Below are 27,586 nucleotides of genomic sequence, written 5' to 3' on the forward strand. Positions count from 1 at the left end.
AAGTTACTCCGTATTATTGTAATTAAGAGTGATCAACGAGTACTCCCTACATCTCGTTGATTAGTATACATAGAATGTGTGGCACGGATGTTAAGGAAAAGGGTAATTCAATAAAAAAAATATAAGAAAAATGGATACAGTGGTAATATCGATTAATATTTAATATTTAATATATAAAATGAGTGTTGTGAAAGAAAGCAGTGGATATGACTCAGTGTAGTTATATTTTATATTATAAATTTTTACTATTTTTGGAACTGAAACGTACTATATAATTGAGAGGAGTATCCAAAAAAACTGTATAGAATTAAGGGATTTTCTGTGGTTTGCCCAAAGGCACACAATAGTCACAAACTCTCATATAAATGGGCTCTTCTTATTGGCGGTTGAATAATAAATATTAATGGCCCCCTGCATTCACATCAATTTCATTAATAAAAAAAGCTCATTTTTATTGGAGTTAGTGACTAATGTATGTCATTGGGCACACATTAGAAAGACCGTTGAATTAAAAAGGAGTAGCAACGAGAGTACAAGCAAACAACCAAACGCCACTTTATGTCTAGTATAGTAGACTAGTACTCCCTCCGTCCCTAAAAACGTTTCCTATTTGTGTTGGACACGTTTGTCAATGCACACTTTTGATTGTTAATATCTTTAAATTCGTATTAGTATTAAATATAAAAATTTCACTGTATTAAAGTACTGATAAATACGAATCTATCGAGATCACTCATAACTATGTTTGATATTATAGATTATACGTAAATTAGTAATCAATCGCTTACCGTGAACAGTACCGAAAATCAAATTAGAAAACGTTTAACGGGACAGAGGGAGTAGTACATTATGGGCTAGTCAAATTTATTTTTCTCTGATTCTCAGAAAAATGTAATGGGCATCCTATTTTTCAACGCTCTTTGGTTGACATATTTGATTGGTGTGTCCCTTTGCAAGCTGATCAGAACTGCCGGCCAGTACAAAACAAATCATGGAACCTCTTTGCTCTGAAAATCACCGATTTTATTGATTAATTATTCGATTAATCATTTTAAAATGGTCTGTCGATTTAATTTTATAATATAATTCATCACTACACTATTTATTTAAACTAATATATTTAGTATAATAAATTAATTATTTTATATTTTATTAAACACATCCGATTAATACTTCAATTAATCAATCTGATTAATCATCGATTATCCGATTAATCACTGAAAAAGTTGTTCTACCGGACAATACCAATTTCCGGTTTCTACATATGCATATCATGCATACAATATGTAAATACTTACTAAAAAATATTTTTAGCACTGGCCGAACATTTCAAAGAAAAAAATTTATTAGTGATAAAACTTTCTTAGAGGTTAACTCCATATCTATAATTTTCTGAGTTTGCTACCGATGACGGAGTTGAGCTTTGATAAAATCCGAAATTAAATTACTCTCTCCATTTCATATTAAAGGGTTATTTGTTAAACTTGAACACTCTTTTCTGGATAGTTAAGATTATGGATGAGTAATAAATCTGAACGATAATAAAGAACGTCATTTGATTAACAAAACTAAAACTTCTGAATGATGGTTTTATATTTTTCACCATAATGAAATATTAATAATAAAATTCAACATCAAAGTTATATTACTATATATACTATTTTTTCAATAATAACTTGGTAAAAATGTTAACTTAAATTAAAAATAAAAGAAAAGATCAACCTAATTAACCATTTTCTTAACATAGGTACACAATTAGAAAAGTAATCTTCTAAAAAAAATTAATAATATATTTTTTTCGTATGCACAACAAAAAATTGTATTTCTTTAGTAGGAATAAATAAAGGCTCGATTTTCTTAAGAAGATGAAATGAGTGAAATATTCTAAGGGACAAAAGTTACGGGTGTACACGGTTTGGCCAACACGATCAATCCAAATCGAACCGACCCTATTTCGGTCGAACCAAACCGATTTTTTTAAACCCAATACATATTTGGGTTGAAAATATGTCAACCCGATTTAATTGGGTTGGATATGGTTTTCGATAATTTTAAACCAATTCAACCCAACCCGATTAAAAAATATATGTACATATTAATAAGTTAATCCAAAAATTATGTTTAGGCCTATTACATATATCCATTTGTCTGTAACTCTAAATGTAATTTATAACCTCCGTGTTCATAGTTCATTTCGTAACAATAATAGATGTTTGATTAGTGTTATATTTTTGCATTTATGATTCATTCCAATATTGAGAATTGTAATATTATATTTAAAGCGTAAGCAATATTATTAGTTTTTTTGGTGTAAAAAATTAGATGTTTAAGACTATTCAATATTGAGAATTGTAATATTGTTTTGAACTATTTTCAAGTGTTTTAGATTTTGAAACCTTATGTTTTATTATACTTTTTTATATTAATTTTGTATATTTAATAAACCCATCAAACCGATCCAAACCGAACCAAACCGATGTATACAAATTGGTTTGGGTTACAAATTTAAACTGTTTGGGTTGGGTTGAAATTTTGAAAACCCGAATTAATTGAGTTGGGTTGCTAAATTCCTCAACCCGCCCAACCCGATCCGTGTACACCCCTAATAAGAGTAATAACATAAACAAGACACAAGACAATAATATTGTGAATTATTCAGCGCCAATTTTAAGGGTGTGTCGTCCAGAATTTTTTATGGAGTCGTCCAGATTTTAAAAGATAAGTCAAACAATCTGAATAGCAAATATGAGTTTCGTTCAGTTCATGTGATCTTATTCACCCGTTAACAAATGGGGCCTAAGTGTTTTTTTATTTGTTTTCAATTTCAATTTAAGCGTCATTTTTATATTTTTAAGACAACTGCATCTCCTTTTTACCTAATTATCCTTGTTTAATATTTATTTTATACTATTTTTAAGGATTAGTATTAATGATGGCGGTGATAGATGAAGGTTAAAGTTAGAAAATAAAATTAACTATAATTATTAATAAGTGCATATGGTCAAAAAACGACACTTGAAAAGAATAAGAGGGAGTAATTTTACTATCGGATTTTATGGGATCTGCACATTGACATAAATTAAGAAGTTATGTGTCAAATTTTGATTGGTATTTTAATAATAAATATTATAGACTCTATGCATTAACATCAATTTTATCGATAAAAATACATTTAAATATATAAAAAAATGATGCTTAATATATTGGCATACACGAGACAAACCCTTTTACCAGGATTGTTGTCGATCTTATTATATTAGTTTTTAGAGATTAATATAAATTTCCCACTAGTTGCTCTCCTTGAGTGAGAAAGTTTTAATACCTGGCTGCTAGAATAAGTATGTTTTAATTATATAATTAACATAACGAGTGGTGATTAGATTAGCATTAAATCTAATGACGTTCATTTTATAATGTTCGACGGAGCCGTCGTCTGCTTAAGTACAGCTTATAAAAACCTCGAAATTGTAAAAGTTTGTTTTTTATTATTAAAGAAAAAAACGTTCTTCCTAGCGGATTATTCTTCCGTGACGGATTTTTCATCGAACAAAATTAATGAACATACTCAATAAACTATAAAGTGGGCCTGTTTGGCCGCAATAAATAAGTGGCTTATTCACTTATAAGCTCGTAAGTACTTATCGACGAAGTGTTTGTCGACCCACCTTATAAGTTAAGTGTTTACAACTTATAAACTGATAAGTTGAATGTTAGCAGTGACGTATTTTTTCACAATTTATTTTTATTTTTCGATTTTTTGTTAACTTTTATTTTAAGATTTATATTTTTACATGTCTTCCTAATTTAAAATTTATAAATTAAGATAATTGTATTTAAAATTTATTTATTTTAGTTTATTTAAGTAAAAAAAATCTGACGTTTAACCAAACACTTATTTAACTTATAAGTATTTATTCACTTATCACTTATAAGTTTCTTGCTCATTTTAAGTAATAAGTTACTTATTTTAAGATTTTTTAAAAGTAATTGTACTATATTATTGCTGAAGAGGCAATAATATATACCATATATAATTTTCGGGTCCTTTTAAATTGGGATAATTTGCGGTTGAGTTTTTTGCATACCTTAATTTTACGGGTCTGATGTTGAGACTGACTCCAAAATTTTTGTTAGTAATAATTTAGGTTTATTAAAACAAGATATATTTTTGAATTTGATATTTTGGTTGATCAATGTAGATGTATATTTTTTTTGTGATAATCTCTTGCAAGAATAATGTGTGATGGCAAGAATACTAATATATAGATTTCGGCATTTACTTAACACATGTTATTAATAATATTTCCTCTGTTTTTTTAATAACCGTAAAATACTTCCGTTGTTTTTTAATATATGATGTTTGATTTTTTGGTAAATATATTTAGGAAAGTTGACCACATATTTAGAATTATTATTTTTAAGAATTTTTTTTGAATAAAAATATGAGATCAAAATTTTTATTCACAAAAAAAAATTCGAAAAATTTTATTTTAACTGTATGGTCAAACTTCCTAAACTTGGGTAAAAAAGTTAAACGTTATATATTAAAAAATAGAGAGAGTACAGCGCTACGACGGCCCCTTGTACAGTCACACGTGATATAGTGTCATGGAAAGTAGTTGCAAAATATGAGAAAATTTTGTGTTTTGTTGAGAAACAACGACCCACTTTTTAGCCATAATATTCAAACAATTCTTGTTTAATATTAGTCTAAAATTGGACGACTTCGAAAGCATGCATGGACCACGTATGTTACTAATTACTATTAATATAGGTAAGAAATTAATGAGCCCGTTTGCACGATCACGTTTAAATAACTCAATTGTTTAAGGATTTATCATTTGTCGTCTCAGATTTTGATTTCGATTCTCGTTCAACTCAAAATTTATGACAATATTTTTATAAAATTATAAATAATATCTGTCAAAAAAAATGAAAATTAGCCTATTTGCGCTCTAATATCTATTATCCTTTACAAATTAGTATACATAATTTGGGCTCAATTAAAAGATAAGATAAAATGAAAATTTAGCTGATCGTTTAAATTATAGTATGCGCTGAAATTACTGTGTACATGCACTATTGTCCATGATTAACGTGGTGAAATATAATTTGCATAGAATTACGTAATAGTTAGGGGTATCAACATTAAAACATCATCTTATAAAAAGTAGAGAGAGTTTAATGATTTCTAATATATATTTTGAATTAGTTAGAATTGTTGATAAAATATTAGTTTTTAAGTCAAATACTCGATCCGTACTACTTAATTTTTTACAATTTTTTTTCTCATACTTGATACGTATTTTAAAACTATTATAAAATATATATGTATAATTTATTTTAAATTGTTTTTAATTAAAAATTGAACATTATATTTTTATTATGAAGATTTAAAAAAAATAATCATGCAACTGCATTTTACAAGAGTTTTAAAGTGAGTGTCAAGTCCATGACCTCACTATAAAGAATTAGGGGGGACTCAAGGAGTAACTAGTAAGTAATTCTTTAAAATTACATATTTTTTATGATCCTATAATACATAACATATTGTACGACCAAATTTTTTATGTTGAGTTTTTACGTATCATATATCACTTTGTACCTACAATACACATCTATATACATAGAAGTCCAAGATTTTCGTGAAAATAATTTATTCATTTTTTTGAATAAGGTTAATGTTGCGTATAGTATACCCTTCATATACTACTTTATGCGGTAATACCATCTATGTTTGATGGATTGGTTTTGATAGGTAGAGATGTAATTCAAGTCGGGCAGCTCGCGAAGGCGATTGAGCTCGAACTCATTTATATGGGCTCGATTTGATTTATTTAGTTAAACTTTGTTGGTTAAACGAGCAGGTTCGACTCGCCTCCGTTAACGTCATATGCTCACCTCATTCATCATGAATTCTTTGATAATTTCTATGACTTTAGAATGCTCCTTCACGAGATTGATTGCCACGTCCCGATGCAATTCCAATTGGATCAAATTATCCAAAATGTTACTTTTGCCCATTCATGTCCGGAACTCATTTCCACAACAGAGATAGGAGTAACTTTTTGTTGAGTAATTTGTGTCTGTTCATTTTTTACATCTAAGTTCGTAATTTTTTTTCTTAACCGTTCATTCATCAAAATCCAATCTACATAATATAATACTCCCTCAATTTCAAAATAATTGTCCACTTTTGAAAAAAAAAATTGATTCAAAATATTTGTCCACTTACACTATAAAATCATAAAATTTAATTTATATTTTCAAGATGAATTCTGCACCACACACGATTATTATATCACTAGTTTATATTTTCAAGGCTAACTCTCTATTATAAACAATAGTGTAGTTAATGTAATCAATACAATAAATATGATAACTAATATAGTTTTTTCAAGAATGTTAAAATTTCTTAATATGCGTAATTTTTTTAAAAATGAACAGTTATATTGAATCGGAAGGAGTATTATATTATATGTGGATCTTGCAATCAACACGTATATCAAATACTCTTTTTGTCCTTAATTACATGTCTATTTTATTTAATAAAATTGATTATTTTTTACTTAGCATTAAAAATTATTGATTGGTTATTTTTAAAATCTGAAAATTACATGTTAAAATAGACTAAATATACTTTCCAATGATATATTTTTTATTATTTTTTTCATCTATATAGCCGGTGTAAATTTCGATCAAAATTTGGTCAAGTTAACCGGTAAAAAATTAAAATGAACATATGTTTAAGGACGGAGGGAGTATTTTCAAGATTAAAATGATATTTTTTATCATCTGTATCACATGTTTTTTACATTATATTTATTAGGGGTTCATCATATAATCAATCAATATAAAAGAGAAAAATACTCATCAATTTGATTAATTAACTAAAAAGAAAATCCCGACCACAAAAAATATAAATAAAATCATGGGATTGATTTAAAAGAATTAACTAAGATTGAAGTATTTTATAGAATAAAAATACAGATAACAAATTTATAAAAATACATATTATTCCATAATAACAATAATATTACCGCATTTTACATGAAATTCTACTAAAATATCGAGTAGTTTATCCCGGAATTTGAATCTCTTGATAAAATATATTTTTTTGTCGGCCTCAATAAAATATTACTAATATATATAGTAATGTAGTTAACAAAATACTAACGCAGACGTAGTCTTCGTATTAGAACAATAAAATTAAAGATAAGCATCATTAGCCAAGTTGGTCAATGAAATTTAGCCGGACGTGTCTTCTTCATCTACCATGCAAGTGTCAAGCAATCTCTCAAATGTACGGCAAATTACACGTTTTTCTAATTAGGTACTCCATGTGTCTCATCAAATTTTATATATTATTTTTTGTCACGTTTTTTAATATTTATTTGAAACATAATTTCACAATATTTTTTTAACTTTTTTTCTAGAATAAAAGTTTTATGTTAAAATTTTTATTCAATTTTTAAAAAAAAAATATTATGAAATTATAATTTATAGAAAGCTCGAAATATGTGCAAATAGTGAACGTATATAATTTAGTGAGACGAAGATAGTAGTATTTTGTATGTTTATGCAGCATATCTGCTTAAAACTTCCATAGTTTAATCGAAATCGGTTGATAGAATATAGATTGATTACTGTTATAAAACTAAACTCACAGTAATTGTATTATCAGAGAAGAGATTATCAAGATAGAAAGTATAATGTTTGTTACAATCCTCAAATAGCAAAAATAAACTGACTGACTTATATATCAAGATCCTTAAGCCTGCACTACTCTAACAAACTCCCTAACTAACTTTGCTGAGCTGGAGTTGCTGAGCTGGAATGAAGCTGTGTTGTAATGATGTCACCAGATGAATGCAGAACAACCTCTGTATATGTAACATCCCCCTGCAAGTTAGAAGTCGAAGAGAAATCACAGACACCTAACTTGGAAAGGAGGTAAGACAGCTGAGAAGAAGACAAAGCTTTAGTGAAAATATCGGCTGGCTGATCTACAGAAGCAATATGATGAGTTGTAATAAGACCTTGTTGTAACTTCTGACGGACCAAGTGACGATCTATTTCAATGTGCTTGGTCCGTTCATGAAAAACAGGATTTGACGTTATGTATAAGGCAGATTTATTGTCACAAAACAATTGAATAGGAGTTAATCCAGAAATCTTCATTTCAGATAACAATGAAACAAGCCAAGTTAACTCACAACAGGTATCAGCAAGAGACCTATATTCAGCCTCTGCAGAGGAGCGGGACACAATCTGTTGTTTCTTACACTTCCATGAAATAAGGGAGTCCCCCAGCAATACACAAAACCCTGTAAGAGAAAGACGAGTAGCAGGGCAACTAGCCCAATCCGCATCACAGTATGTAGTCAGAGACAATGAGGGATTGGATGAAAACAACAACCCCTGATGACAAGTACACTTAATGTACTTAACAACTTTCACGGCAGCAAACCAATGAGACTCACGAGGAGCAGCCATAAACTGAGATAACACATGGACCGGATAAGACAAATCAGGACGAGTGATTGTCAAGTAAATAAGACGACCAATCAAACGTCTATAAGCAGAGACATCATTAAAGAACATGGTATTGATGTCACTCAACAAAATATGGTGTTGCTCCATGGGAATACAGGAAGCCTTAGTCTGCAAAAGATCATAGTCTTTAACAATATCCAGCACATACTTATGCTGATTAACACCAATGCCAGCATCAGACCTGTGTAGCTCAAGGCCTAAAAAATAGCTAAGAGGACCTAAGTCCTTGACTTTAAAATGAGTAGCAAGAAACTGAACCACCTCAGTAAACAGTGCATCATTGTTGCCAGTTAAGAGCATATCATCAACATAATTCAACATAAAAGCAACAGTTCCATTACGTTCAAAACGAAACAAACTTGAATCACTGACCAGCTGAACAAATCCAAAAGCATGTAAAGCCTTGGATAAAACAAGAAACCACTGATGTGGTGCTTGCTTGAGTCCATAAATGGACTTGAGAAGACGACAAACTAACCGTTGATTTGGAAACATAACAAGCAAGTCAGGAGGAATAGTATAGCCAGGGGGAACAACCATATACACCTCTTCATCCAAAATGCCATGAAGAAATGCAGTTGTGACAACGAGTTGTTTGATAAACCATTTATGTTTTGCAGCTAGAGTTAACAAAAGACGAAGAGTTGACATCTTTGCAACCGGGGCAAACGTCTCAAAATAATCCAGTCCTGCTGTTTGTGTAAACCCCTTTGCAACTAAACGAGCCTTGTAACGATCTATATCACCATTGGCAAGATATTTGACTTTATAAAGCCACTTACAACCCACTATCTTCTTACCTGGTGGAAGAGGTTCAATAGAACATGTTTTATTAGCATCCATGGCTGCCAGTTCCATACTCATAGCTTCACACCATATGGAATGTTTGACAACCTGTTTATATGTAGTTGGTTCAGAGATTTTAGCAACATTGGCCACCAAAGCCACCATTGAAGTATCAAAAGGTAAGCTTTCAACATGATCTGACAGAGTAGTACAAGCATTTGTAGAACAGGTACGAAGTTGAATATGACTACACAAATGTGCTGGAATACCCGTATAATCAGAGAATTTAGATGGTAGATGGCGAGAACGAGAGGGCCTAGATGCTATCAAAGGAACAGAGGCAGGTAAAGAAGTAGGTACAGTGACATTATCAGACACACAAGATTCAACAATGTCTATTGACAGTGGATCACTGTCAACAAAAGGTGATGGAGCAGGAAACATCTGAGGCACAGGAGATTCATCAAAGTCCCGGTAAGGAAAAACAGTCTCAAAGAAAGTCACATCTCTGGAGATGAAGGTACGCTTGGTTTGCAAATCAAGGACTTTAAATCCTTTTGTAGCAAACGGATACCCAACAAAAACTGCCTTGATTGCTCGTGGAGCAAATTTATCAGTAGGACGTGGTACAACAGCAGCAAAACACAAGCAGCCAAACACACGTAAATCATCAAAGTTTGGAGCTGTTTTAAACAAAATCTCATATGGTGTGATACCATTTAGCTGAGGTGAAGGTGTCCTATTGACCAAATAAGCAGCTGTCAATAAGCAATCACCCCAAAAACTAATAGGAATTGAGGAATGAAACCTCAATGCACGTGCCACATTAAGTAACGTTCGGTGCCTCCTCTCAACCAAGCCATTCTGCTGAGGCGTGTAGACACACGAAGTCTGATGAATAATACCTTTTTCAGCAAAACGAGACACCATAGCCTTGTTAAGAAATTCAGAACCATTATCTGATCGAACAGTTTTAATGTTGGTTGAAAACTGAGTTTCAACATACTGCATAAAAGCTGTAACCAATTTGACAACCCGAGCCTTATCAGACAGTAAATACACCCATATGGCTTTGGACATGTCATCAACACTTGTTAGAAACATATTACAAGAACCATGAGTGTAGTGTCTATAGGGACCCCACAAGTCTATATGCACTAATTCAAACACATCTTTACTCTAGACATACTAGTAGGAAATGGCTGCCTAGTCTTCTTGGCCAGCATACAACACTCACATGGATTGATATCATGTACCAAACCCTGAACTGGTAACATTTTCAACACAGGAGAAGGAACATGCCCAAGCCTGTAATGCCAGAGCAAAGTTTTATTAACAATTGGAACACTAGAAACTTGAGCAACTTGAGATGGCATACTGGAACTGTGCAGACCAATCTGAGTGGAGCTTAACAAGTACAAACCATTTGATGTTTTACCAAGTTCAAAAGGTTTGGTACATGTGGGAGCCTGAATAGAACAACATGTGGAATTGAAAACAGCTGCACACTTGGAATCATTCACAAGTTTAGAAATAGACAACAGATTATAAGTAAATTCTGGAACACAGAGAACATTGTGTAGAACAATATCTGAGCTGAGATGAACAGAACCAGTAGAAATCACCTCTGCTGTTGCACCATTAGGCAAATGTAATATAGACCGAAATGGTGTAACATTATGCAAGAGATGAACAAAGGGAGTGATATGATCCGTTGCACCTGTATCTAAAATCCAAATATCTGTATTGTATGACTGATGTGGAAACACATTATTAGCACAATGAAGAATAGTACCCGCAAATTGTGAACTATTCAGAGCAGACAACCAGTCATTAGGTTGAATAGTAGAACCTCCAGAATTAGCATCAGAATGCATAGAGTGTTGAAGTAACTGAATTAGCTGCTTACAGTGAGCATCAGAGAGAGTTATAGACTCAGATGTAGTTGCAGATTTGAGTACATCACTAATAGGTGTGTGTTTATCCTGTTCAGTCTCTACACTAGACACAGTAGCTGCAGCTAAATGCTTTCCATTTCCAACACTTCCAACATTATTCAATCTAGGTTTGGGTTTAGGTTTCCCAAATAGTTTATGCCAGCTTGGGAAGCCATGTATACAATAACACTTATCTTTGGTGTGACCTTTTATATGACAAAATTCACACACTAGATGATCTTTACTTTCTTGAGGATTCCTCCTAACACCTTTACTAACCTCATAACGTGTGCCAACACTTTTAACTGACATAGCCACATAATCAGTCAATACAGGTGAAGTGCAGGCTAGAGAACGCTGATTTTCCTCTTATAACAACAAGGAATAACACTGACTCAGGGAAGGTAACAGTTTCATTAACAATATTTGGCCTCTTATGGCAGTAAAATGCTCATTCAATCCCATTAGAAACTGTGATAATTGAATATCTTGATCATACAGATCAAGTTTCGCATTAACTGTACAATTGCACAACAGACAAGTACACCTAGGTTTTGTAATCATACAGTTTAATTCATCATGAACAGCACGGAATTTAGAGAAGTAACTTGCAATTGACAAATTGCCTTGTGTTAAATGTGAAATCTCTGATCGTAACTGAAACAACTTCGGAATATTACTTTGAGAATAACGAATTTGAAGATCAAACCAGATATCAGATGTCGATTTCATATACACAACACTGTTACGAATATCAACAGAAACTGAATTGAGTAGCCAGGAGGTTACCATGTTGTTGCATCGCATCCAGTGAGCAAGTAGCGGCGCATTAGCAGCTGGTTTAGAATACGTTCCATCAACAAAGCCTAGCTTTAATTTGGATGACAAAGTAATCTCCATGGATCTACTCCACTGATTGTAGTTGTTTTCCGTTAAAATCAATGAAATCAACTGCATTCCTGGACTATCTGATGGATGTAGATAGTACGGATGGTTGACATCAACACTCATGTGTGAAACTGACGATGTGGATCCAGATGCGACCGAAGAATATGACGCTGAAGTCATGAGGAAGAAGATTGTTGAAACGATTGTAAAACAAGAAACGAAAACGAAAACGAAAAAAAAACCGCAATCAAAGCTTTAGAGATTCAGATCGCCATTAATGGAGCATAAAGCTCTGATACCATGTTATAAAACTAAGTTCACAGTAATTGTATTATCAGAGAAGAGATTATCAAGATATAAAGTATAATGTTTGTTACAATCCTCAAATAGCAAAAATACACTGACTGACTTATATATCAAGATCCTTAAGCCTGCACTACTCTAACAAACTCCCTAACTAACTTTGCTGAGCTGGAGTTGCTGAGCTGGAATGAAGCTGTGCTGTGATGATGTTACCAGATGAATGCAGAACAGCCTCTGTATATGAATTACATAGGCCGAGACATGCATGAATCTTTTATCGTTCCAGGTCACGTGAAATTTGAGCCGAACAAATTTCGTATACGAGCCGAATTTGAATATATATATATATATATATATTGTATTCAATCTAATTTGGCTCAAATTTATTATTAAGTTTTACTTTTATTACATAGTAATGAATAATATATTTTTATTTTGTAAAATAATAAGCTCAAAAGACGAGAGAGTATATAAGTTCAGCTCGATTAATTCTGGAGTAAACTCAACTGATCACGTTTTTTATACGAGTCGAGTTGGATTTTACATGAAGTTTATTTCAACTAAACGAGTGTCTCAAAATGTTTAAAAATACTTGAACTTGAACTCATTTAACTTGGCCCCAACACCGATCCTCCTCAAACCCTAAAAAAAAGCTCTTTCAGCCACTCTTTTTTCTAGCCGCCGTTCGGGGCTTCTGTCGGTTTTCACCGGTGGAAAACCCCAAATCATCTATTTTTGTTGCTTTGTTCGTATTTTTCAATAATACTCCTCCCCGTGTAAGGATTTTTATCGTTTAAGATTGTATTTTTGTTTGATAAAATCTTTGTTGGGTGAGATTTGTTCCCAATTTATTTGGGTTTTGTTTATTTTCTCCTTATGTGTTTTGGTGTGATTCGATGTTCAGGACGTTAGATTTGTCGGATTTTCAGAGGTTTGATTCAGTGATAAAGATTTATATGAGATTGCAATTACGATCGATAGCTCAAATTGGTTTTGGTGAAGACGATACATGTGTATATATCAATTTCAACAAATCGCTTGATTGTGTCTTCATAAAGACTAGATTAATCAGCGATAAGATCTATTTTATGTTTGTTCGACTCGATTGTTCTTGTAGATGATTTTTCTTTATTGAATTAATTCTGATTTTTTTTAAAAATAAAATAAAAAATCCTCCTCTTATATTATAAGAGATTATTATAATTCAATTCTATAGGTTATTGATTAATATAAGAGTAAGTTGCATTTGGGTGGTGGCTATAATTTCAAATTTATAATGAGTTTATAATGAGTTGAAAAATAAAATAAAAAATAAAATAAAAAATAGCGTATCGGTTAATTAAATCAATTGATTATTTGTAAATAATCGATCTGATCGAATAAGTAATAATAATTTGTAATAAATAATAATAATTCCTAATAATTAGGGATTCATTATTTTAAAACACAATAATTATTAATTAATTATTTAAAAATATGATTAAGGATTGTTTAATTATAATTAATTATTTATAATTAATTATTAATTAATTAAATCTTGTTTAATTCATAATAATTCAACCGTTAGTCCGATTTGAGCGAAACGAAGACTCCTAGACTCAGAAAAATGAGACGAATCCAATAAAAATAGTTGTAAGTTATAATTTCTTCTGAAAGAAAGTGGTTTGGTGATAATTGATAGTTCGTAGGTCCTAGTAGGAGTATAATTGAGCCGAATAAATCCCGAAAAATTATAATAAAATCAGATAAGACTAGTAATGCAGGTATAAGTCTAGAATTGATTCTAAAAATATTTATAAATCTAGAAATTGATTATGTGCTTTATGTGCTACGTGTTTTACGTGATTATATGAACCTATGTGTTGTATAAATGTATGTGTATATATACGAGTCAGATAGAAATGCAGGGGTAGACCGATAAGGTTGCGTGTTATCAATTCAAGATACACGTATATAGTAAGTTATCTAAATGCCTATCTTTCCATGATTTGTTCAGTGTTAGCAAGGCCAAGCAAGTTAGGGTCAGAATGTTTATGTATTTAATTATAAACTCATTATAATGAGTTTATAATGAGTTTATTTTTTAAAAAATAAAATAAAAAATCCTCCTCTTATATTGATTAATATAAGAGTAATTTGATAAGATCTTTTTTTTTACAAATGGATGGCTGTAGTTTATAATGAGTTGAAAAAAGTAAATATATAATATATTGAAAAAATAGAAGTCAGCAATATACGTGAAAATAATAATTTAAAAACATATATCGATAAAAGATAGTTAATTTTTAAAAGTAAAAATGTTATCAAGTTCAAATTGAAAACAATTTTGAAATAATCGTATAATTATGATTTAAATCGAGTCATTCGAACCTAATGATAAGCTGACTCAAAATTAACTAAAAATAAGTAGTATACTATTTCGAGCTCTAGTTTCAACAAATTATTTAGAGTCAATAACGAATGTTTATGTATTTAATTATGTGTTATCAAATTATTTTCTAAATTATTAAGTAATATTTATTCCCATATATTACTAATTTTTTATATTTGCAAAATTATTAAATCACGATCACCTTTTTAAAATCAGTACAATTTTTTTGCAAATCATTATAAACTGCAGCTACCGATTTGTTAAAATTAATGTATTATAACTTTTTTAAAATTTCGTGAAAAGTTTGATCATTGAATTGCAAATTTGAAATTATAGCAATCTTTTTGAAATTCGGTATAAACTGTGAATCTGTGATCACCAAAAATATAACTAACTCTTAATATAATCTTTTTTTAAGGGTAATATAATCTTATTTTACTGCCAGTTTTATTATTCGGTCGGCTTAAAACAGGTCACGAAATAATCTCCGATTAAATAAAGCTGTAATTAATTTAAGGGGTACCAAACATGCACATGCACATGCACAAAATGATTATAAGCTTGGAAGTCGGAATAAGGCGTTTATACTTTATAGCAGAGGTGGTCACGGTTCGGCTAAAATCGCATAATCTGTATAAAATGAATCAATATTAAATTGATCCAAACCGAAATTAAAATGTGACTTGCGGATACGGTTCAACTATTTTAAAAATCTGCGGGTTATGAGTTGTTTTTGGTTTGAATTTAATCCAACACGCTTCCGACCCGAATCGCATTAATCTGTGTATATATAAACACAGTTTTATATTTATGATTATATAACATAAAACAATTATATCCTATGATTATTAACTAAATTCTTGTTAAATCTTATTAAATAATCACGAACTTATCATAAATTTCAATAGATTGTATATTGTTTTCCTTTAAAAATACTGTTCAAAACTTTTTTATTTCTTTTATATTGAACATTTATTATTGCTACTAACTCAACAACATTTTATTAGATGTTAATCATTTGTAATTAATACGAATCATATACTTTACTGTAAAAGAATACATAAATGGTAAGAAGGAAAGTTTAAATAGAATATATGTTGCTTAGATAAAAAAAATAAAGAAGAAATGTTATTTGAGTTCACCAATAAAAAATGCCATAAACCGCCAAAATCTGCTAATCAAACCGAATAAAATCGAACCGAATGGTCTGGTTTTATTGGGTTACGAGGTGCGGGTTGGTTTGAATTTTTTTCAAACCGCAATTATAGGGTTTGGTTCTGATTTAATATATAAACCGAACCAAATCGGCCCGCAATCACCCCTACTTTATAGGATCACAAAGTTGTACAATTTTATGTAAATAATATTGACAAATTTTTGCACGGCTAAACCTCAATAAATAAATATTCTTGTGATACATTATTTATTAATTTATCAAAATTATTCAGTTTAAAACATTTTAAATGCATCGCCTCAATTTCAATGCCGGGATAAAAACTTATTTAAATATCGAACATTCCTATATTATTGAAGTTGTGGTTTTAACTTATATAGGTATTATAAACCTACTAATAATGAAGAAATATCATAATTAAGAGGACAGCTTCCTTACAAAAGATATTAAGTTCAAATATAAGTAATTTAATGGAAGTATTTTAGGGGTTACTTAAATTACTAAAACACCCTACTCACTCCTCAACCTTATTTTTAAAATAATACAAGCCATATTTTATATCTTTTTCATCAATAAAAAAATTCATTTATCTCTTATTTTTATTTTTTTCTCCTTTTTTACTTTTTTTTTTCCATTTCTCGTCTATATCCTTTAAAATTTATTAAATTTATTATTATTATACTAGTAAGGAAGAAGTATAAATAAGATTGTTGGAGTTGAAATTCAATATCATATTCAAAATCACTAATTATTTTATAACATTTATAAGGTACTCGTTACCAGATTGTTGGAAATACTCTAAGCAACTTGCTTAAGGTCGTGCATGTAGTTTTGCTTACTTATTTTAACAATTATAAATATCAAACCAAAAATAAAAATAATTAATAAATACTTATGTAATTATGTCGAGTCTTAATCATAATTATAGAGTTCTGCCGATTTTTAAATTGGTCAAAAATATTTAACCAATTCAATACATTCAATTTTTTAAAAAATAATCGATAATTCATAAATCAATACCTCAACCGATTCCGATTTCCGAAATATATAATCATCGTCTTAAGCATTAAATAAAGAAATAAGACGATATTAAGAATTTAATCTAGGGGTAAGGTTTTATGAATTTCTTTACCTAATTTCTGAAGAAAAACAAACACTTAAAATTCTAATTTATGAAGGTGTGAACTTAATTCATGAAAATGAAATCTTAAATAATAAATGCATTTGAAAAGCTAAATAACACTCCTACTAGAGTACTAGTTTGTGGATAGAAATAAGGAGGCGAACAAATTGACTAGGGGTCATGTTGCAATTTGCATCACCATTCTCTCATTCATATTCAAGGCTGTGGACACTTGATTTGTTTGAACACTGTGTGCAACCGCAGTACTCAAATTTAGCACGAGGTAGTTTTAAAAGTACTCCCTCCGTTCCATCGGAATCGGGACATATACGTGCACTATTTGCACGTATTTCGAAATTTTGATAAAATATAATTTAATAATATTTTTTTCTGAATAAAATTCAAATATAAAAACTTTATCCAATAAAAATTTTAAAAAAATATTATGAAACTATAAACTAAAATTAGGAAAATCTAAAAATATTGTATTATCCAGTATGTAGTTTCCTGTATTGTACTCAAAATACGCGTTACGTGAATGCCTCTTAAAGTTGATTAAGCATTTTAAGAATGCTTACACAGTATATTACTGCGTCCATATTTGGGTATTCAGTAAAATTAAATATATAATACAGATTACTCCTGTAACGAATGTGTAATATATATTATTCTATTCTCAAATGCGTATCATATCCGTTAAAATTAGGCAATTTTTTCGAACCGGCTAGTTTTGTCATTTTCTTATTAAAATTGGCTTTTTTTATCGCTCGCTCTTGTAAAAGACCCCTACTTAAATTCGTGAATTAACTTGAAATTGAAGCTAAATGTTAAATATATGATCCAATTGGATCTTACTCTAATATCTTAAGTTTTTAGATTAACTGGTTACTTAAGAGCTTAGGCTCCCCTCTCCAACTCATAAATGAGTTTTGGGGTGAAGGGAGTGTTTAATATTTGATCCTATTGAGATTTTTCTTAACACCGCGGTTACTCAATACTAAAACCTTAGATGATAGGTTCTTATAGTCATGTCCGGTTGAGTTATTCGGGATATGTAGAAATTGTCTCAAAAGCCGTTCTTGTATACGTGTGATCCGGCCATCCCTATATATAAACAATAAAACACACCAATTCTTTCCACCTACATCTTCCTTCTCTCTTTCACAAGCCAAGAGAGAAAGGTCAAAATATCAAACTCTTTCTACAAATCTTTGAAAAAATAAGTAACACTTTCAACATTCCACCAACCCCACACCTTACATTTGTGTTAAAAAACACACAACCTGCTACAACAAATCAACTCAACTTCTCCTCTTTCTCTCAATCACAAGTAATTTCACATAATGTTCATTATTCTTGTCTTCAATTCATGTTTTTGTCATGCATGTAGCTGAGCTGACTAGTACTAAACGTATCGATATTTCTCGTAAATTTTTCAGAAAATGGAGGAAGAAAAAGCAGGCAGGCAACATTCGGAGAGGAGAACTAGCCGGAGCATGAGCAGGAGCGTGAGCAGGAGTGTGAGCCGAGCCGCGGCGAGTTTAGGCGTGGAAGACGTGTTCGGGAGCATGCGAAGGAGTAGCCGAGCTGCGGATGATGATGAAGAGGCCTTAAGATGGGCTGCATTAGAGAAACTGCCAACTTATGATAGGTTAAGAACTACTATTATGAAAAATTATAATGCAGATTCGAGAAACCAGGATGCGTTTCATAAGGAAGTCGATGTTCGAAAACTCGGGGTTGATGATAAACAACAGTTCATTGATAAGCTGTTTAAGGTTGCAGAAGAAGATAATGAGAGGTTTCTGATGAAGCTCAGAGACAGAGTTGACAAGTACGTGTTCATCATCATACTAATTATTTAATTTCATATTTTTATTAGGTTAACTACTTTTATACAGTTGAGAAGTTTACTTATATATTTAAATCCTATTTTTAAGATACATTTCGTGAAACATTCGTAAACATATGTCATGACAGAGGCCTCTTTCAGTTTTTGAGCAGAAATTATGTAAGCATTGTTCACCTAATACAGGGCGGCCGCTCTCGAGTTTAAGGAATTTTAGTCGAAATCAGTTTTCGGGGCACGAGAAAATGTCATTCATGGTTTATACATAATATCCTTTCCGATCACCGAAAGTTACTAGAATGTAAATAATTTTTTTTATTAGGGATAAATGATTATATTGTTAAAGAGTATAAGATCTTGTTCGGGTTTTCCCCTACTACCTTAAGGCTTTAAACAGACTATATCACCTTAATACAAGTTTCATGCAGGCTATGCAAAGTGGACTTTTGACATTAAAATACTGCATTTTGGGTTTTAGCTTAATCAAGTTTAGTTAAAGCAAGTACAACTACTAAATCAAGTAGTTAATTTGTTATCATTTAATTAATATTTTGAGGTGAAAATTGCAGAGTTGGAATAACACTTCCGACAGTAGAAGTCAGGTATGAGCATCTGACAATAGAAGCAGATTGTTTCATCGGAGACAGAGCACTTCCGACATTACCTAACACCGTTCGCAACATTTTTGAATCGGCTCTGAGTGTTTTTGGAATTAGTCTGGCTGAGAAAACAAGGCTCACCATTCTTAAAGATGCTTCTGGTATTATTAAGCCATCAAGGTATGTAGAATATTATAATGTTACACTTTTAATCATGCAAGTATGCAACTGGTATGTAGAAAGTGATGTGTTATATATGTTTTTTGCCGAAATTACAGGATGACCCTACTGTTAGGCCCACCGTCTTCCGGGAAAACAACTCTTCTGCTGGCTTTGGCTGGAAAACTGGACTCTAGCTTGAAGGTCTGTTCCAATTTGCAAGCTACTTTTGTTGACTTGATTGGTGCTTACTAATATGGATAGGATATTCTAATGATGTATTTGACGTTATGGTCAAGTATCTACTTGCTATGTGTTGCGAGAGTATTGTGCACTTAACTAATTAAATTTATCTGACTAACTATGATAAACAGGTTAGAGGAGAAATCACATACAATGGTCACAAGCTTAAGGAGTTTGTGCCACAGAAGACATCGGCCTACATTAGCCAAAATGATGTTCATGTCGGAGAAATGACAGTGAAAGAAACTCTGGATTTCTCTGCTAGATGTCAGGGTGTTGGATCCAGATATGGTACTTAAGTTCTTTAACCAAACTGTAAACTGACAATTGTCGGAGTTTTAAATCATTATCTTGATGTCTAAATTTATCGGTAAATAATGTGTAGAACTCCTGACTGAGTTAGCAAGACGAGAAAAGGATGCTGGGATTTTCCCTGAAGCTGAGATTGATCTGTTCATGAAGGTATAAACTTCTTAACAAATGATCTCATTAGTAATGTGTGTAAATGACATTAAAACGCGTAAATTTGTGCCATTTTGTTAATAGACTCGTTTTACTTCTTATCTAGGCGACTTCAATTGAAGGGGTCGAAAGCAGCTTGTTTACTGATTACACATTAAGGGTAAGTCTGAGAGCTTCAAACTGAACTCAACATTATCTTAATAAGCATGGAGCATGTCTGTAAGAAGGGCCCTCTATCACTGTTTGTTTCCTTTTGTTGGCGAACAACTCTTTTTTGTATAATAGCAGACCGTTAAGCTCTTGTCCTTTTGCAATCAAATGCAACAAGGGGTTTATATAAAATTACAGACTAATTGTAATATTGTTTGAAAATCTCTTCACCTAACAAGGAAAATGAAGTCTTATTTGGACCTTTTATTACCAACCAATGCAGATACTTGGACTTGATGTTTGTCGAGATACTATCGTTGGGGATGACATGATTCGAGGTATCTCAGGAGGTCAGAAGAAGAGAGTAACAACAGGTAATTAACCTGATTTTATTTACCTCCTGATATTCATCGAGGAATATCAGGAGGTCTTCCTGTTTGTCGATTGTCGTTCTGTATAATGGATTAAGAGAACCAAACAACTTTTCAACAATCATGGAATTTTGATTAGTCAGAAAAAAATTCAATATAGAATTGGTGAAGAAAATGATGTTGCTGACTTATTCTTAACATTTGGACCAACCCCATCAGTCTCATTATCTCCAGAGAATGAAGTGTGAAAATTCGCGTCTGTCTGTTCATTGAAGGTGACATAAAGATAGCAAGGTTGTTTAGTCAGACATTAATTTGAATGGTTACAAGAAAATCAAAGAAACAAAGACAATTAAGAGAGACAGTAGCCAAACCAAATAAAGTGCACTGGGTCACCCTGATAATTTTACACAGATTAGTTTCTATCTTAACAACTACTCTACTTGTATGCAAAACAACCCTGTCATTATTTGTTTTAGTGCCTCTAGATGAATCAATCATTATGTAAGTGTGACGTAGCTGTGATAATGTTATACACCTGTATGGTCCCTGCTGTTCTTTGTAGAGTATGTGAACATCTTCAGCCCGTGTCAAAACTTTATCATTTACTACACAAATGTTTATGACCTAAACCAGTTTTTTTCACTGGTAGTTTCTGCGTAAAAAACAGAAGCATTCTCTTATAGATTACTCCGCGTAAAGTTACCTATAATTTGTAAAGTGCTGCAGTTCTACAATGTATAAGTCTTAAGTTACTGCTGCATGAATCAAATAGTTGGACTCATTACTTGACAGACGCAGAATTCTTTAAGTACGGGGTTAAGAATGTATAGTTTACATGAAGTTGTGGACTGCAAAATATGAGAATTAAATTTTTTACTGTCTATGATCTTCTTTATAGGAGAAATGATTGTTGGACCTTGTAAGACACTGTTTATGGATGAAATTTCTACGGGTTTGGACAGCTCTACGACGTTCCAAATTGTCAAGTGCTTGCAACAAATTGTCCACTTAACTGAAGGCACCTTACTAATGTCCCTCCTTCAGCCAGCCCCTGAGACGTTCGACCTTTTTGATGATATCATCCTTTTATCTGAGGGCCGCATTGTTTACCATGGCCCGAGAGTACACATTGTTGAATTCTTTGAGAGCTGTGGGTTCAAGTGTCCAGAACGAAAAGGAACAGCTGACTTCTTGCAAGAGGTAGCTGCTTGATATTAAAAAATCAGTAAATTTTGTGAATGTTAATCCATAACTTTTATTTTGATAAGATACTGAACATGTGTAATGGACACAGGTTACTTCAAGAAAGGACCAGGAACAATATTGGGCGGACAAATCAAGAGAATACAGATACATTTCAGTGACAGAATTTGCCAACCGGTTCAAGCGTTTTCACGTAGGCCTGAGACTTGAAAATGAAGTGGCAGTACCATACGACAAGACCAGAAGCCACGATGCAGCTCTCGTGTTCAAGAAGTACTTGGTCCCTAAGATGGATCTCCTGAAGGCCTCATTCGACAAAGAATGGCTTCTGATACAGAGAAACTCTTTTGTTTATATCTTCAAGACTGTCCAAATCATCATTGTGGCAATAATTGCAGCAACCGTGTTTTTAAGGACAGAACTCAACACTAATACTGAAAATGATGGTGGAGTTTATGTTGGTGCCCTTTTATTCGCCATGGTCATCAATATGTTTAACGGTTTTGCTGAACTCTCTATGACCATACAGAGACTTCCTGTCTTTTACAAGCAGAGAGACCTTCTCTTTCACCCTCCCTGGACTTTTACACTTCCAAATTTTTTGCTCAGAGTACCAATCTCTTTTGTCGAAACTACTGTTTGGATGGTCGTAACGTACTACACTATTGGCTTCGCCCCGGAAGGCAGCAGGTAACTACTAACTATCCATTCATACAATGATAATTATTAAGTACTGCTGAATGCTATATTGCTATTATTCGACAAAAAATGTGAAATAAGAGTGTATTCTGTTGACGTTCTCAGGTTCTTCAAGCAATTTCTGCTGATATTTCTTATCCAACAAATGGCTGCTGGGGTTTTTAGGCTCATTTCTGGAGTTTGCAGAACCATGATCATTGCAAACACTGGAGGTGCACTTGTGCTACTTCTTGTATTTCTCTTGGGCGGTTTCATCCTACCTAAAAGTAAGTAAACTACGTAAACTTAGTTGGACAGAATCAGATTTTGTAGCTTGAACTTTGTGAAGACAACTGCGAGATTATTATAACTCACAAAATTCTGCTTCCTTTGACAGATGAAATTCCAAATTGGTGGGAGTGGGGCTATTGGGTTTCACCTCTGACTTACGGTTACAATGCCTTGGCTGTTAATGAATTGTATGCTCCGAGATGGATGAATAAACTGGTATGTTGTTCATCCACTTCTCGTACTTGTTTGAGTTTAAAGTCCGTGTTGTAAAAATTGTTCTCTTCAGTTAAAATAAATGCAGAAATGCTACTGCAAAAACAAGTTTGTTAACTGATGTTATACATTTGTAGGGCTCGGATAACACTACTAGATTGGGACTGGCGGTGTTGAAGAACTTGGATATCTATCAAAACCAAAATTGGGTTTGGATAGGTGCAGCAGCTCTTTTCGGTTTTGCAGTTCTCCTCAACATTTTGTTCACCTTTTCTCTCATGTACCTAAACCGTAAGTTTTGACTATATTTTTCAATATCGTAGTCCATAGACATGGATTGTTGATTTCTTACATTGCATTGAAGCTAATCTTTTCGGTCCTGTTCTTATGTCAGCTCTTGAAACTAAACAAGCTATAATATCCAAAGAGACAGCCATGGAGATGAAAGCTAGCCAGGAAGAATCTGCAGAATCACAAAGACTTAAAGGCAGTTCTAGGGGAGCTGAATCACTTACAAAATCTTTATCGAAATCTGATGGAAATAATACTAGTAAGACTTCTGAATGAACAAGTATATGACATTCATTACTGTCGAAAAAGAATTCCATTTTTCTAAATTGTCAGATGTTTTTAGGGGAAATGGCACTTCAGAGGATGTCCAGTAGAGGACTCAGTCGAAATGAAGATGCCAGGCTTGAGGCTGCTGCAGGTGTTTCTCCCAAAAGAGGGATGGTTCTTCCATTCACTCCCCTTGCTATGTCCTTCGATAAAGTGAATTACTTTGTTGATATGCCTCAGGTTTGAATCCTCTCTATTAACCATTACTGTAACATGTAGTAACATGGTTGCAATGCTGAAAGTTTGTTAACTTTTCTGCAGGAGATGAAGGACCAAGGCGTGAACGAGGATAGACTGCAGTTGCTTCAGGAAGTAACAGGTGCATTTAGGCCTGGAGTCCTGACTGCACTGATGGGAGTTAGTGGGGCTGGAAAGACAACATTAATGGATGTTCTGTCTGGAAGAAAGACAGGTGGTTATGTTGAAGGTGATATCAAGATTTCTGGATTTCCAAAGAAGCAAGAAACGTTTGCCCGAATCTCTGGATATTGTGAACAGAATGATATCCACTCGCCCCAAATCACGATTCAGGAATCATTGATTTATTCAGCTTTCCTTCGACTCCCCAAAGAAATTAGCAAGGAAGAAAAGATGGTAAGCATATAACAGTTCATGCCACATTAAGATTTTTTACGTTAGGTTCTTGAAAACTAAACCACTATATCTTCTTTTTTGCTGTAAGATTTTCGTGGAACAAGTGATCGAGCTGGTTGAACTGGATGACCTCAAGGATGCTATTGTAGGACTTCCAGGAGTCAGTGGTTTGTCTACAGAACAGAGAAAGAGGTTGACAATTGCAGTTGAGCTCGTTGCTAATCCGTCTATCATCTTCATGGATGAACCGACTTCTGGTCTTGATGCAAGAGCAGCAGCCATTGTCATGAGGACTGTTAGAAACACAGTGGACACTGGAAGAACTGTTGTTTGCACAATTCATCAGCCTAGCATCGACATATTTGAAGCTTTTGATGAGGTACAATAACGAATATGAATTCTTCATCTACCCCTAGCCTGCACATCTCTCCCAATTTCTTATATTATCATATTTTCGTGCATCAGCTGCTGCTTATGAAAAGAGGAGGACAGGTGATATACTCAGGACCATTAGGCAACAATTCTCACAAAGTTATAGAATATTTTGAGGTACCAGTTGTTTTGAAATTCTATAAATTAATTGGATATTAGTATACTTGTTAGTTTAATGGAAAACTGGGTGGATTTTCACAATCTATGAAGGTGATTCCTGGTGTCCCGAAAATCAAAGAAAAATACAATCCTGCAACATGGATGCTAGAAGTGAGTTCAGTTGCTGCAGAACGTCGACTTGGGATGGATTTTGCCGAGCATTACAGATCATCAGCCCTGCATCAGTAAGTCGAAAATTTAATAGCATTAGTAATGTGTTGAGGGGGTGTAGTATCATGTCTCCGGTCTAACTGATTCGTGTTTCTATAAGCAGAAGGAACCAGGCTTTAGTGAAGGAGTTGAGCATCCCACCTGCAGGGGCCAAAGACCTTTATTTTGCTACAGAGTATTCTCAGCCAACATGGGGACAATTCAAGTCTTGCTTATGGAAACAATGGGTTAGTTATTGGAGAAGTCCTGATTACAATCTTGTTCGATACTTTTTCACCTTGGCTGCTGCACTCATGGTGGGAACAATTTTCTGGAAAGTTGGCACCAAAAGGTCAGTCTTCATTTCTCCGTAAACTCTAAACTAATAATCTAGCATAATGCCTTTGCATCAAAGGTAATATCTCTTATTCTCTTCATTAATTCACTCCATTTCATTTTATGTTACAGGAACAGCAGCACCGATCTCTCAGTGATCATCGGTGCCATGTATTCAGCTGTACTATTTGTGGGAATTAACAATTGCTCAACGGTACAACCAATCGTTGCAGTAGAAAGAACAGTATTTTATCGAGAAAGAGCAGCTGGAATGTACTCTGCAATTCCTTATGCCTTATCACAGGTAAACATCTAAACCTTTACAATGTCATCTTTCAAATTATCAGTAAAACCATTCAGGCCTTATAATCACGACTCACGAGGCTTCATCGATGCAGGTATTTGTAGAGATACCATATGTGCTTGTCCAAACCACATACTATACTCTTATAGTGTATGCAATGGTGTGCTTTGAATGGACAGCTGCAAAATTCTTCTGGTTCTTCTTCGTCACATTTTTCTCCTTCCTCTACTTCACTTACTACGGAATGATGACTGTATCAATTACGCCAAACCAGCAAGTAGCAGCCATTTTTGCAGCTGCTTTTTATTCGCTCTTTAATCTCTTCTCCGGTTTCTTCATCCCTAAACCAGTATGTTACTTCCACTTCTTTTAACTTAAAAAAAACACCAAACATATAAAGGCCTGGGACTTTCTAAAGGCCACTACAGAAAACTTTTCTATAATGACGTTTAAATTCTCTTTCCCCGTATATAAAAATGTACACTCTCAAGTCCTTAAAGGCCACTACAGAAAACTTTTCTATAATGACGTTTAAATTCTATTTTCGCGTATATAAAAATGTACACTCTCAACTCCTAAGACTGTAGCCTTCGATACTAACTTTACATTTTGCGATTTTCAAAAAATTAACAGAAAATCCCGAAATGGTGGATATGGTACTACTACATCTGCCCCGTGGCATGGACCGTCTATGGATTAATCGTATCACAGTATGGCGACGTAACAGACACCATTACAGTTCCAGGAATGTCGACTAAACCAACAATCAAATGGTATGTGAAAAACCATTATGGCTATGAGTCTGATTTCATGGCGCCAGTGGCTGTGGTACTGGTAGGTTTTACGGTGTTTTTCGCGTTCTTGTATGCTTACTGCCTTAAAACATTGAACTTCCAGACAAGGTAGATGAACTGAGTATTTGTGCAGATCAAACAGAGGTCTGTGACTGAGTGTATATTGTTATTGTTTAGATATGGAAGAAATAGGGTTCATAATAGTTAGTTGAGTTGTAATTTGTAAGTGTCAAGTGTTGTGCATGTTAATATGAAGCAAAATATTAAGTAGATGTTAGCTAGCATATTGTTTAGTTGAGGTCTTGAGGATTCATTGTAAGACCTGATGGAGAATTATATTGAAATCCGAGTTCTCCATTCGAGATTATATATTCGTATTAATTTAATTTCATGAATTTTCTGACATCATCAATGACGATATCAATTATAATCGGTCGTATTATTATATGAACCAACGTTTCGAATACGATATCAATTGACCCGATTCGTAATTCGATTTATTGAAATAAAATTAGAAACGATCCAAACACGATTCGATTAATTTAAAATAATTTAAAAGTAATCCGTTAATAAAATTTGTATACTTCATACTTAATATATTCAATTTTATGATATTAATTTGTCCAAAATTGACCCGATACGATCGCGATCGGGTCCCCAGTCCAGATGCAAGTCACTATTTGTATAGGTTTCTAAAAGCAACAACTGTAGATTTGTAACCCTACTTGCACCGATTTACTGCCTACCTAACAAAGTGGTTCACCCCCCTCCTATAACTACACGTCTATATGATTATATTTATAATATGGGAAATAATCAGGAGCCAATGTGGGTTGGGGG

The 27,586-nt window shown here is 32.8% G+C and overlaps 1 protein-coding gene across 1 annotated transcript; it reads left to right on the forward strand.

Moving 5' to 3' along the window:
* Positions 1–18,278: 18,278 nt before the first annotated feature.
* On the forward strand, positions 18,279–27,132 carry LOC141701873 (ABC transporter G family member 29-like). Its single transcript, XM_074505489.1, has 23 exons — positions 18,279–18,468; positions 18,578–18,972; positions 19,557–19,766; positions 19,865–19,949; positions 20,120–20,279; positions 20,374–20,450; positions 20,557–20,610; positions 20,884–20,974; positions 21,873–22,174; positions 22,269–22,867; positions 22,982–23,142; positions 23,253–23,362; positions 23,497–23,650; positions 23,754–23,909; positions 23,994–24,157; positions 24,239–24,571; positions 24,660–24,950; positions 25,037–25,120; positions 25,214–25,347; positions 25,437–25,664; positions 25,781–25,952; positions 26,047–26,301; positions 26,586–27,132. The coding sequence occupies exons 2-23, from the start codon at positions 18,581–18,583 to the stop codon at positions 26,856–26,858; spliced, it is 4,485 nt and encodes a 1,494-aa protein (XP_074361590.1). The 5' UTR covers positions 18,279–18,468; positions 18,578–18,580; the 3' UTR covers positions 26,859–27,132.
* The last annotated feature ends 454 nt before the right edge of the window (positions 27,133–27,586 follow it).

Source organism: Apium graveolens, unplaced genomic scaffold (genome assembly GCF_009905375.1).
Source record: "Apium graveolens cultivar Ventura unplaced genomic scaffold, ASM990537v1 ctg4465, whole genome shotgun sequence".
Taxonomy (NCBI): domain Eukaryota; kingdom Viridiplantae; phylum Streptophyta; class Magnoliopsida; order Apiales; family Apiaceae; genus Apium; species Apium graveolens.